The following is a 12,828-nucleotide window of genomic DNA, read 5'->3' as shown; positions in this document are numbered from 1 at the left end:
TACCTGAAGCAGTTTCTTGTACACTCAGTGCAGTTTAGTTTCATGGCCTCAGTTTTTGTGGTTACTCAGAGTTTGCTGGTCAGTGCATTGCCCCTCCTGCTGCTGCCTGTGGCTTCCAGAAAGCTGCAGGGATTCTTTTATCATTACATGTTTCACTTTCTGGAAGTGACTTGTTGTAACACAGACCTGGTTAACATGCAGTGATGCAGGTGATGCAGTAATTGGATTATTCCCTGTAAACATGTCTGCAAATCAGATGGAGTCTCTTGAACAGGGCTTGTCTGCCTGCACTGTAACTCCTGGAAACTGTTGTTAAATCTGGGTGGAATTGAGCTTGTTCTGCACATGTTGATATCTGTAAATACCATCTGCATTTCTGGTTTGGGCTATGGTTTATTGTATGATCAGAGATCTTGATTTGTCACCACTCTGCTGTTTTCCATGTGATACAACTTTAAAAGCGTAGTTAACAGCAAATAACTGGTTAAAGGCCTATTTATTGGAAACCAGAGAGCTTCATATGTTAAGTTTAGCATTTCATTGGCATAGCCTTAGGGCAGTTGGAATTTTGATACATTCCATTATTTTTCCTTTTTGAAATAACAGCATTTTTGAAGTTTCTTCATATTTATTTCACTAAGTGTTTCAGTAACTCTAGGGCTTCCAGAGCATGGGCTGGGAGCAGGTCCTGGTTCTGCCAGGCATGAGGTGGGGCAGTGAGAAAGAACTGATGAATGCATTTTGCAAACACAGTTCACAGAACTCATTCCATGAATACAAGGCCTTGCCTTGCTTGAACTTCCCATCAGTGTTCAGCAAAGCTTGGTAGGGAGTCATAGGGCAAAAAAACCCAGTGCATAAAAGGCAAATACACTCTGAAATCTATAAGCAAATACTTAAGGGGAGATAATGTCAGGTTGAGCCTGATGTAGACAATGTATACCTAGAATTCCTGAAACTGAAAATGAAATAATACTCCTGAAATGTCTATGGCAGTCTGTGTAAGGTATAGAAAATGCCATGATATCTCCCTGTTGGAATGCTTCCCTCCAAGGGTTTCTTTCATGTGCATACATTTTTATAAGCATTGGATCACTGCATGGTTTCAGGAGTGCTTTCTAAATTAGTAATGCCAGGTGGGGAATAGTGTAATTGCTTCCCTGCCTTTGAAGTGCTTCCTCAGTGACTCTTCACTCTGTTTCTTCATGTCCTCCCTTTGTTTTTTCTCTGCCTGTTCTTTCTTTCTCCCCCCCCACCTTGCTCATACTCTGCCTCATTTGCAATTCCCATTTCAGGAATTGGGACTCAGAGGCAGCTGTGCATCCCAGATCCTTCTCTGCAGTCTGAGGGTCAGGCAGACCTTCAGTCTGGGCTGTTGTGGCTCCATCCCTGGTGCTCACATGCCCCAAGTGAGGAGGAGAATCTGGTTTTACACAGAGGACAATCTGAGTCTGTCACTCCTGCAGGGCTGCAGCAGCCAAGGCCATTGCACAGAGAGAGGGTGAAAATACCTCTCCATTCTGTCTGAGTTCCACAGCCAGTACTCCTGGATTGTGCCTGACAGGGAATTGGTGCTTTAATCATAATTTTTTAACGTCTTGCCTGCAGGCAGCCCTTCCAGTGCTCTGTGAAAGGCAGAGGAGGCCAACCCATAGCTCATGGCCAGTGTGGCTGGCAAGTGAAGTCATTGTGCAGTGACATTTATTGCATTTTCCAGCAAGCTGGAAGCAATCACCCTTCCTGACTGCTAATTAAGGCATGTTTAGCTGTGGAGAGACACTTGGTGCTCCTGTGGAACACAGAGCAGTGATTCCCTCACACAGGTGGCACTTGGGTGTGATCCCCTGGCTCTCCTGCCAGCCAAGAGGGGGTGAAGAGCATCAGATCCCCTCAGGACAGAGATGAGCTGCATGTCAGAAAGGGATTAGCAGTGCAAGAAAGGCAAGACAGTGGGATCTGATGAAAGCCAGCACTTACCAACATTTTCCACTGTATTCAATTCTAGTGGTGTATTTTGGAATCACACTTTAAAAAAAAAAGCCCATAAAGAAGAATCTCATTCATAGGTGCCAAAAATACCCTCCTTTTAAAAAAATGAAGAGAAAAGAAAGAAAGAAAAATTCTTAATGAAGTAGTTGATATTCCAGGTGTGTTTGTGGGTTTTCCCTCTTTAAGTGCTGTAACCATATTGAAATATTTCTTGTTTAGGTCACAGAAATGACTTTGGAATTGTCTCTCGAAGTATGGTGAGTATCTCATATCTTTTTTTAAAAAAGGGGTGAAAATATACCAGCAGCAAAAGATTTTTTTTTTATTTTAAACTGTTCATTAAAATTTTCATGGAATCACAGAATATCCCGAATTGGAAGGGACCCACAAGGATCATCAAAGTCCAACTCCTGGCCCTGCACAGGACACCCCATGAGTCCCACTCTGTTGGGATTTTCTTAAAAACATGTGAGGTGGAGTGCAAAAATTCCCTGTTGTAGCATAGAAATAGCAGGTACTGTAAAAGTGAGGAGATTTTACAACTTTGGTTTATTTTCATGTTGTAATTCTGTTATTGACTAAACGCTCTTACTGGGACTAAGAGCTGTAACCCTTCCAAATGTTTGCAGGAATGAGGCCATCCCATGTAGATCTCCCAGCCTGGTTTTTGTGAAGGCCCTTCATTCTTTTATTCAAAAAAGGGCTTTGTTTCTGAAAAACCCACAGACCTCACTCAGGTGCAGCTTCATCCTCACTGTTTTACTTTCTCTGGCAATTTCGCCCGTCACACGAACTTTCAGCTGCTGTTACAGAGCTGCTCCTAAAATGTATTTAAATGTAAATACTGCACAGTGAAGGTTTAGGTGAAGATTTAGGGCCAGGAATTCTCCATGTAAAAGCTAAGCATATGCCTACCTTTATTTGTCCCATTTTTTCCCCTTCTCTAGCAGTCTTTCCCCCTCATTCTTCACCTATCCTGGTGAAAGACCATAAATCATATTGAGGCATAAGCACAACAATACATTTCAAGTCTAAAAATGATTATCTCAGAGCAAGGAATTTAAGGAGTAATTTTTTGTCTGTAGCTATAAGTAGGAGTGCTGAGCACTGTAAGAGTCAAGTTATTTCCTGATTACTCCGGATGACAAACATCCCCCAGGGATAATTTCTGCTCATCATGTTGTACTAAGAAAATGCATTTGTGGGTGGTCCTTGAGACCACCCTGAACCAGCCAGGCTTTGTACTTTGCAAGTATTTCATATGTCTGACTTTAAATAAACACAAGATGCTTGGCTGTGTCTTCTTAGGCTTTGAAGTGTAAAGGATCTTATCAAGTTCTGCTGCTATTCCCTGATAGCCATGCAGATTGTCGGTATCTTCATGGAACATTGCTTCTAGGGACTCTTTTTAACCCTTTTCTTAATCCTATCATTTTATTTCATAATAGGTTATTTTAAAAATAGGAGAATTACCATCTGAGCCTAAAAGGATCAATTTCACCAATCTGGGGAATTATTATCTGAGCCTAAAAGGATCCATTCCACCAGTCTGGGAAATTATTATCTGAGCCTAAAAGGATCCATTCCACCAGTCTGGGGAATTATTATCTGAGCCTAAAAGGATCCATTCCACCAATCTGGGGAATTATTATCTGAGCCTAAAAGGATCCATTCCACCAATCTGGGGAATTATTATCTGAGCCTAAATGGATCCATTCCACCACCGTATGCTTTTCAGTGGGTACCAGGGTAGATTTGTCCACTCCTCCTCTTTGCTGTCCATGGGAGGTGGCAGCTGAAGTTGTACCTTAAGTACTGCACTGAGATCCTTACATGAGATCCTCGTGTACATTTTTTATCCCACAATGTAGAGGGAAAATACTGAGGAAAGGGCTTAGTTTTTCCTGTGGTGTGCCAGTATGATCTGTGCTGTAGGTTTATAATTGTATATGAGTGCAGAACTTGCTTGCTGTATTTATTTGCTTTTAATGAGTTCTATATAAAATGCATGTCTTAAAGACACCTTGTTCTTTGCGTCCATCCCTCTAGAGCAGATGGATGGCGTCACATGAAAAATACAATTTTATTTCGTCTTCTGTAAGTGTGTGAGGATTTTCTGCTGGTTTCCCAGGGAGGTGTTAGTGATGCTGTTTGGGATTGAGCCCCTTGTGACAGGCTGTCCCTTTCCCAACCAGCTCCTCCACGGACCTGCGGTTCAGCATGGCGCTGTGCGATGAGGAGAAGAGGTTCCGGCAGCAGCGCAGGGACAACATCATGCACAGCATCAAATCATTCCTGGGGGAGAACAGCCACAACCTGACCTCTTCCCGTGATGTAAGTGTGCAGAGCTCCCAGCAGGGTTAGCATCCGCTTTGGAGTCCTTCATTTGCCTGTCAGAGGAAAGAATGAGGCGTGCGAGGTGGAAAGGTTTGATGGAGAAAGATTATAGATGATAAAAATCCTTTTCTTCTGTGAACATAAAATATTTAGCCTGGAGAGTAATTTTCCTTGGCTCTAAATTTAGAAATTAAAGTTTATGACTGGGGGAAACTATAAAAGGAGAGATTTAGATTAGATATTAGGAAGAAATCCTTCCCTGTGAGGGTGGGCAGGCCCTGGCACAGGGTGCCCAGAGAAGCTGTGGCTGCCCCTGGATCTCTGGAAGACTCCCAGGCCAGGTTGGACAGAGCTTGGAGCAGCCTGGGCTAGTAGAAGGTGTCCCTGTGGTGGCAATGGATGAGCTTTAAGGTCCCTTCCAACGAAATAATTCTGGTGTTCTGTGATTCATTTGCCCCTTAAACTGCTCTGATTTTTCCCCGTTTGTTAAGGTGTTGGCTCTGAGGGGAGATTGCCATCTGAAAAGTGCCTCAGGGTGCATGAAATACCTGCTGAATCCTGCAGTGGCTCTGGGCACTCACCCAGGACAGAATATGCCCCTGCATGCCCAGTACCCATCCCATGCTCTGTGACCTTCATCTCTGAAAGACTAGACAGGAAATGAGCTGGTTTAAATTTAGAGTCAGCTTGGAAATTAGTTTATTTCTTTCCTTCCTTCTTTGACTGGATTAGGGTTATGAAGTTTTATTTCTTTGAAACATGAAGAACTGGAGCTTTCCTTGATTTGGTGGTGCTTTGGACCATGCCAAGAGGAAGGGAAGCCAGCAGATCTCAGTGGGCTGATCGTGGCTTGGGACATCTCACAGAATCAGGGAATGGTTTGGGTGGGAAGGACTGAAAGGATCATCCAGTGCTACCCCCTGCCATGGGCAGGGACACCTTCCATTAGCCCAGGGTGCTCCAAGCCCCATCCAGCCTGGCCTTGGACACTGCCAGGGATCCAGGGGCAGCCACAGCTGCTCTGGGCACCCTGTGCCAGGGCCTGCCCACCACAGTGAGGAAGGGCCCAGATCCTCCTGAGCTCTTCAGAGGTTTCATAAAACAATGCATTATTTAAAGTTAATTAAGAATCCACTTTGTACAGATCTGCTTATTTTGTTGTAGCTTTCCCATTCTTTTCCTTCCTTGCCCATTCCCTCTCCTGTGCTGCTTCCAGAATTGTGACAGGAACACTTTGGGCCTATGGGGGTGTCAAGCAATGAACAGAATCCATGAATTAATCTGGGTTGATCCCTTCATTGCCATTGATTCCTTTTGTGCATTTTTAATACAAGGAGAATTTGACAGTCTTTTGGAGCACTGAAGAATATCTTTTACATTTCCCTGAAGTTTTTTTTGAGCAGCTGGTAAATGTTTTATTGTTGTGTACTTTTGAACTCTGTCTTGCTTCACGAAACTTTCTGAGGAACATGAAAGAATTTAACAAGAATTGTACATACTTTAATTGGACTGGGAAGAAAAAGTGTGTATTGAGAAGGGACATTTTCAAAGTTTCTTAATTTTCAGTTCAGTTATTTTAATCTTAAAGCATGCAGATCCTATCAGAGTAGGAATCTGTCAGTGTGACATTGGTGTGACCTAGAGCAGAATAAGATCTTCCACAGAAAGGATGTGGTTATTCTGCCAAGCTCCAGTTGGAAGTGGAGTAATACTCAGTGCCTCAGGTCTCAGTTCCATGCAGCTGGTATCTGTGCATGAATTATTACAAAGGACAGCTAAGATTTCTTATTCTTTGTGTCATCATCTTCCCTTGGTATCCCTCACTGACTGCAATACTGAAATTTTATCAGTTAAATTGCATCTTCCCAGACAGTAACTGTAGGTATCCTCCCATTTTTCATATGCCAAATGTGTGTTTCTAAGCTTACAGAATTTTTATCTGTTTCTACAATGAAAAACCCTTTTTGTTCAAATTAAACTGCAGTTTTACTTTTATTGCTACAGTTGGAAGGTAGCAGGAGGATTTATGGGATGTCTGAAGTCTTAACATGAAGTTGGGAGACATTGAGTAGTTTTAGCTGTTTGCGGGTCTTGTTTTATCTTGGACAAGTCACACACTCAAAATTCCCCCAAGTTGCTTCATCTATGAGTGGCTTGTGCTTTGCAGGGATGCTGAGAGACTTTAATACCTCTGAATTCATTATACATGTCTGCATGGGGAAGTGAGTAGTTCCAAATTTCCTAACTTAATCCTGAGGCACGTTCTGGAAACACAGAGGTAGAGATTTCTCGTACTTCTCTTATTGCTCAATTTATTTTTTTAATTTTTGCTGCTTCAAGCAATTTTCTAAAAATACCATAATCTTCCAAAGAAAGCATATAGTTCTCTATGACTGGATTTGCAGAACGATTTTTTAATAATCATTTGTGTGCCCTATGGCATTCTTTTTCCACCACAGGTATTCAGATTTTGTGCACTGTGTTTGCAGGGCATTTGGATAGAGACATCTACACTACTCATTCCCAAAACAAGATTTAGTATGGTTTAGCTTTTTCTTGCTTGATTACTGGAAGATAGGATTAAGAACCTTTTGGTTTGAGTGAACTCTGTGCTGGTGTTTCTGTACAAAGGATTTGGGGCTCAGTAGAGGAGTGTGCAGCCCTTGGTATCCTCTTTTTCTCTGTTCTTCATCAGGATGTGGTTTCTTGATTCTTGCCTTTGGGTGCTCTGCCTGCAGCTAATTCCCCCCTCTCTGCTTTTGCCCTATTTATCCCATAGATCAACTTGCTGGATGAGTGTATTTCATTTCAGTTTTTACTGTTTTGTGCCCTTAAACATGTCAGACACTGAATTGGAGTTAAAAAGCTGATGTAACAAACCTGACAGGAGGGGACAATTGGGGGTTGGCTCTGCTCCCAGGGAACAGGGACAGGAGGAGAGGGAATGGCCTCGAGCTGTGCCAGGAGAGGATCAGGTTGGGTATTAGGGGAAGTTTCTTCATGGAAAGGGCTGTAAAGCATTGGAAGGGGCTGCCCAGGGCAGTGGTGGGATCATCATTCCTGTAAGTGGTAAAAAAATGGGTGGATGTGGCACTTGGGGACAAGGTTTAGTGGTGAACACGGTGATGGTGCTGGACTGATGGTTGGACTTGCTGATCTTGGAGGTCTTCTCCAACCTGAAGGATTTTGTGATTCCATAATCCACCTTCCCCTTGCTGTAGCCACCCTTCCCAGTGCAGGAACCTGGGATGCCCAGAGTGCCTGTGGAGCAGGAAGCATTTGCAGTCAGGATGTTGGTGACTCTCCTGGGCATTCCCAGCCCATCTCCATAGTGGGTTCCTCTGCCTCCTGAGGGACTCTCCCATTTTCCCAGTGCCAGTGCACTGGAGGGTGGAGCAGTGGTGCTCTGGGAGTGTTCTCACATGCCTTCTCCAGGCCTGCACCTGCAGGTGACATCTCCATCCTGTTGGGATGTGTCTGCTCAGGCTGAGTGGGCAGTGCTCCTGAGGAGCTTTCAAAGCCTCCCCAGGTGATTAAAGGAATGATTGCTGACATGGCTCTTCCTTCAAAGCAGCTGCTCCATTATTGGGGTGTTGGCTTAACAAAACATATCCCAAATCCTTCCCTGGGCTGTGTCATTTTTGGGATAGATCCCTATCTCTGGAGCTGCACCATGAATACCTGTGGTTTCTATTACTAAAGCTGAACACTTATGAAGGAGGTAGCAGAATCATCTCACTGCATCAAGAATAAGCAGTTTTGGGGAGTGGAAGCCTCAAGAAACATCTTGAGTGCCTTGGTCGTTGTTCATGGGCATTTCCTTGGGACAGTCAGTCCTGAGGGAGTTTCATGGCTTGGAGCATGGAGTCTGTAGAAAGAACAGGATTCTGTCATCACATGGATCCCTTTCCTGTCACTAATCCTGTCTATTGACACCTGGAATTGCCTTTCAGGGAGATTTTTGACAGATTAGCAGTTTGATCAGATAGGGGCTTTCTGCACAGCTGTGTGATTCTTTTTATACTCAGTAACAATCAAGAGGTGGTTCCTTTGTCACCCCTGAACAGTGGAGAATCCTCCTGTCTTTTGGAAACTGGGAACCAGATGAGCCCTTTACTTAGGCCCAAACATATGATGGTGGGAGTAAATGAATTTTTATTTTATTTTGTCTTCTTTTTAGATACCTGGGGAAGCTGTGCAGTTGAGGGGAATAGCCTGGATATCAGGGCTGGGCAGTAAGAAGGAGAAAAGTGTGAAATGACCCCCTATGGACACAATTTTAACCTGCTGCCATAATAAACATGGTTCTGCTCACTCCTCTCTGGGTGGCTGAGTAATTGTCCAGATCCCCATGAATTCCCATTAGCTCTCTGGTAGTTTTTGCAAAGTGGTGGTAAAACTGAGATTGTCTTCATGCTTTGTAGTAATAGTGGATGTTTTTGTTATAAAACTTGTTTTTAAACTCCCAGTCAAAATATTATTTGTCTCTGTTATGTTTCTCATTAGTGAATGTTACTGCCTTTGGCTCTGTCACAATGATACAAATTGGATTAAAGCTGGTGTTTAGATTCCTTTAAAATTCCCAGTGGTTTTGTAACGGAATAGTTCATTTAATAACTGAATTTATTATCTCCTCTATTTTGCATCACGGATAAGAGGGACAGATTTATTTTATGTTACAAGTGGTGACCCGTAGCATAAAACAAATAAGTTCTAATTCTTCCTGGGGTGTCCAGGGTCTGGGCTGGGTGCTGCCAGGGCACATCCCTTGTCCCTGATGTGGTGCTGGTGTTGTCTCCTCCCTGCAGGTGCCGGTGATCGCCGTGCTGGGCTCGGGAGGGGGGTTCCGGGCCATGGTGGGCTTTGCTGGAGTCATGAAAGCACTTTATGAGTCAGGAGTCCTGGACTGTGCCACCTACATTGCTGGGCTCTCTGGATCCACCTGGTAAGGCCTTCCTCTTGCTTATCCTCAGCTTCCCTGCATCAGGGTCTGAAGGAATTGTCACCAGAGCTGCCTTATTTCTATAGTTATAATTCACAGCACGTTTTATACATCCAGGTCTGCTGGGGGAGGGGGGGCTGTTTTGGATGCCCCAAAGGGCAAGGACAGCTCAGGCTCCAGGTGCTTTTCCAGGAGCTTTGAGAGCAGGAATGGATAGATGGAAAGAAGTGCCACACATATGCACCCATATTTCTATATCAACACCTAATGTGTGTTGTTTTATTTTCCTGATGAAAAGTGAAAAACAAAAACAAAAAAAATCCCTTGTGATTTGAAGCTGATGACTCAATCAACCCAAAATGTGTTGTGTGCTTCAGGAGGGCTTTTAGAGCTCCTCAAAATCACTGAAAGATCTTCTGCTCCATTTTACAGCCACTGTGAAATCCTGGTGGATTGACTGGGGATGTCTGGGGCCTGGCTGCCGCCCTGCAGGGCATCCCTCTGTGCATTACCCCCTGTCTCTGTGGGTCAGGGTTAAAATTAAAATTAAACAGTCCCACTGGCACAATACATCCAGTTTTAAAATAGTTCATTTAACCTTGAGGAGCAGGCACAGGCATTGATGGAGATGATCTTCAGTTCCTGATGAGTAGCTGTGAAGAACACAAATTATTTCTGGAGATTCCCAGGGAAAGGGCAAGGAGTAATTGGCTGAACTCTTGGGGGAATTGTTGCAGTGAGAGTGGCCAAGCAGGGGGATGTGCTGAGCCATCCTCATTGAGGCTGGGGACAGTGTCATCCTCAGTCTGACTCAGTGCTCATGAGAAAGCTGAACTTGACTGAGCACCAGGAGGCTGGAGCAGAGACCTGAGGGTCCTTTCAGACTCTGGGATGAGATTATACAATTGTCTCAATTCTTGGAGAGAAAAAGAACTTGTAGTAGTATGAACAAGCAGGGAATCTGCCTGGGATGAGTTTTATCACCTGGTTTAGCTCTAAGGAAGCACATGAATTTTAATTCCACACTCTAACCCCAGAGTTGACTCTTGATTGAGATAATGATCAGTTCTATTCCTTATATGGGTTTTTTTGTCAATTATTTTTCATTGTTTGAAGCTTGCTTCCCCTCTCCCAGACTAGAAGGAAGCTTTCAGAATGCCGGGAGGTTTTGAAATGCCAGAAGTGTCTGTGAACTAGAGTAAACTTCTCCTTTAGATTGCACTATAAAAGGTGGGAGCCCATGTTTTCTGTCTCTGATGGTAGGGGCAGATTTATCACAGTCCATTGAGAGAGATGGATGGACCTCTGTCACAGCTGTGAAAAGCAGAAGGTGGATGAAGAGCAGTGGAATGTGGTGTTAAAACATTACCTGTGTTTCTAGGGAAGGGTTTGCAGTCCCTGCTCAGGACAGACGTCACTTTGCTGGCTATGAGGTCCTTTTTGGGGCAAACCCAGGGGTGAATGCGTAGGTGATCTAATGTAAACCTATAAAATCTGAGTTAAAATAGTGAGATTATCATTTATATTAGATTATCTGAACTGCTTCAGTCAGAAACAGATTGGAGACAGTTGTGTTTGCACAAATTTGTCTTTGCTCTCTGATGTCATCCTTCAGTCTTTCCTTGCTTGATGAATAAATAAATTGACACTTTGGCACTCCCTTCCTTTCCTTTCTTTTCCATGCATTTCTTTTGGGAATAATTCTCTTTTCTTTTTTTTTCCTGAAGGGTGGAGAATTCCTTTCCTGGTGGGTCAGGCAGGTTTTAACTTGTCCCCTCAGCTGCATGCCTAACCTTGGAGCAATGCTTTTCTGCCATCTTGCTTCAACCTTGTGCTGCCTTCTCCAGCTTCATTCCCCTTTGCCTGCACCCAGGAGCTCACATGGAGTCCTGGCAGCCCACGTGGGACAGGGCTGGCTGTGCTGTCACACAGAGGCTGGGCATGACCTCAGGGCCAGGCTGACCCTGTGTGTGTCTCAGAGCTGTGCCTGGAGTAAGGCTTGTGTACCTGGGCCAGGTCACTGGGTAAATAATAGTAAATGAGCCTCTCACAGATTAGAAGGGCCTGTCTTGGTGTGACCTAACCCAACCAAGTGGAAGCCAGGGCTGCCTGCACGTGTGTCTGAGCTTTGTTTGCAGTAAAGCTAAGTTTATTTCTTAGTGACAAACTCATGGTTTACCTCATCCTCACAGTCAGCCAGCTCTCTGTGCAGGTTGTAGTTACTGTGCTTCAGTTTATTATGGAAGCATCATATCCTGGGAAGTGGGGCCATATCCAGCCCTGAACCCCTGCCCTGGGCTGAGCCCCAGCCTGGGCAGCAGGGGAGGGATTGGGATGGTGCCCCTGAGCTCAGCTGAGACCCCACCTGCAGAGCTGCCCCAGCACAGGCAGGAGCTGGAGCTGCTGCAGAGAGCCCAGGGCAGGCACCAGCATGGGCAGAGGGATGGAGCAGCTCTGCTGGGAGGAAAGGCTGGCACAGCTGGGATTGTGCAGCCTGGAGCAGCTTTGGGGTGAGCTCACCGGGGCCTTGCAGTGCCTGAAGGAGCTGACAGGAATCATGGAGAGAGACAATTTCCAAGGGATGGAGTGACAGGACAAGGGGAAATGGCTTCTCACTGGGATGGGATATTGGGAAGGAATTGTTCCTGTGAGGGTGGGCAGGCCCTGGCACAGGGTGCCCAGAGCAGCTGTGGCTGCCCCTGGATCCCTGGCAGTGTCCAAGGCCAGACTGGATGGGGCTTGGAGCAACCTGGGCTAGTGGGAGGTGTCCCTGTCCATGGCAGGGGTGGCACTGGATGGGCTTTAAGGTGCCTTCCCACCCAAACCATTCTGGTATTCTGTGATACACTGAGATATTTCAGGAATTTTTCAGTAGTGGTCATGAACTGGAGGGCAGAGAGGTGCCTCTTACAGGAAGAGAGCTGCGTGTGTGCTTGTAGCACCTCCAGTCTGCCACACAGCTATGCTAACAGGAGGAGCTCTTTCCAGCCTATGTTCCATCTGCTATCCCTTAAAGAGAAAAATGAGGACTCTTTAATCATTTGCTTCATACACATTATGGAAAATGCACGTTGAGTGCTTGATCCTGTGCTTATATTTAGAACAAATTGCTCAGCTTTCTCTGCTTTGAGAAAAAGGAAATTACAATTTCCTGTATAAATGGAGAGTTAATTAACCTGATTTAATCAGTACCTGTATCAACTCATGTATGAGCTTCGTGTAGCTTCCAGGCAGCAGGTTGGATGCTCACAGAGCCTGTTGGCCTTTGCAGGTATATGTCAACTCTGTATTCCCACCCTGACTTCCCAGCCAAGGGCCCAAAGGAGATCAATGAGGAGCTGATGAACTCGGTGAGCCACAACCCCCTGCTGCTGCTCACCCCTCAGAAGGTCAAGCGCTACATCGAGGCTCTGTGGAACAAGAAGAGCTCAGGGCAGCCTGTCACCTTCACTGACATCTTTGGCATGCTCATAGGGGAAACACTGATCCATGATGTGAGTGCTCATTCAAGCTGTCAAGCTCTTATATCATTCCCATTGTTACTATTTTTTTGTTAGCTT

General features: G+C 44.9%; 1 protein-coding gene across 1 annotated transcript in view; it reads left to right on the top strand.

The window, feature by feature from the left end:
• PLA2G4A (phospholipase A2 group IVA) overlaps positions 1-12,828 on the top strand; it is a 68,442-nt gene that overhangs the window by 37,638 nt on the left and 17,976 nt on the right. Inside the window, exons 7-10 of the mRNA XM_071435939.1 lie at positions 2,209-2,246; positions 4,185-4,323; positions 9,135-9,271; positions 12,540-12,762. Coding sequence (XP_071292040.1) covers positions 2,209-2,246; positions 4,185-4,323; positions 9,135-9,271; positions 12,540-12,762 — 537 coding nt within the window. The remainder of the gene's footprint in view (positions 1-2,208; positions 2,247-4,184; positions 4,324-9,134; positions 9,272-12,539; positions 12,763-12,828) is intronic.

The sequence above is a fragment of the Agelaius tricolor genome, unplaced genomic scaffold, assembly GCF_023055355.1.
Source record: "Agelaius tricolor isolate 1412-34295 unplaced genomic scaffold, bAgeTri1.0.p SCAF_11, whole genome shotgun sequence".
Lineage (NCBI taxonomy): Eukaryota > Metazoa > Chordata > Aves > Passeriformes > Icteridae > Agelaius > Agelaius tricolor.
The sequence above is the reverse complement of the archived record's forward strand: the minus strand, read 5'-3'. Positions and strand labels throughout refer to the sequence as shown.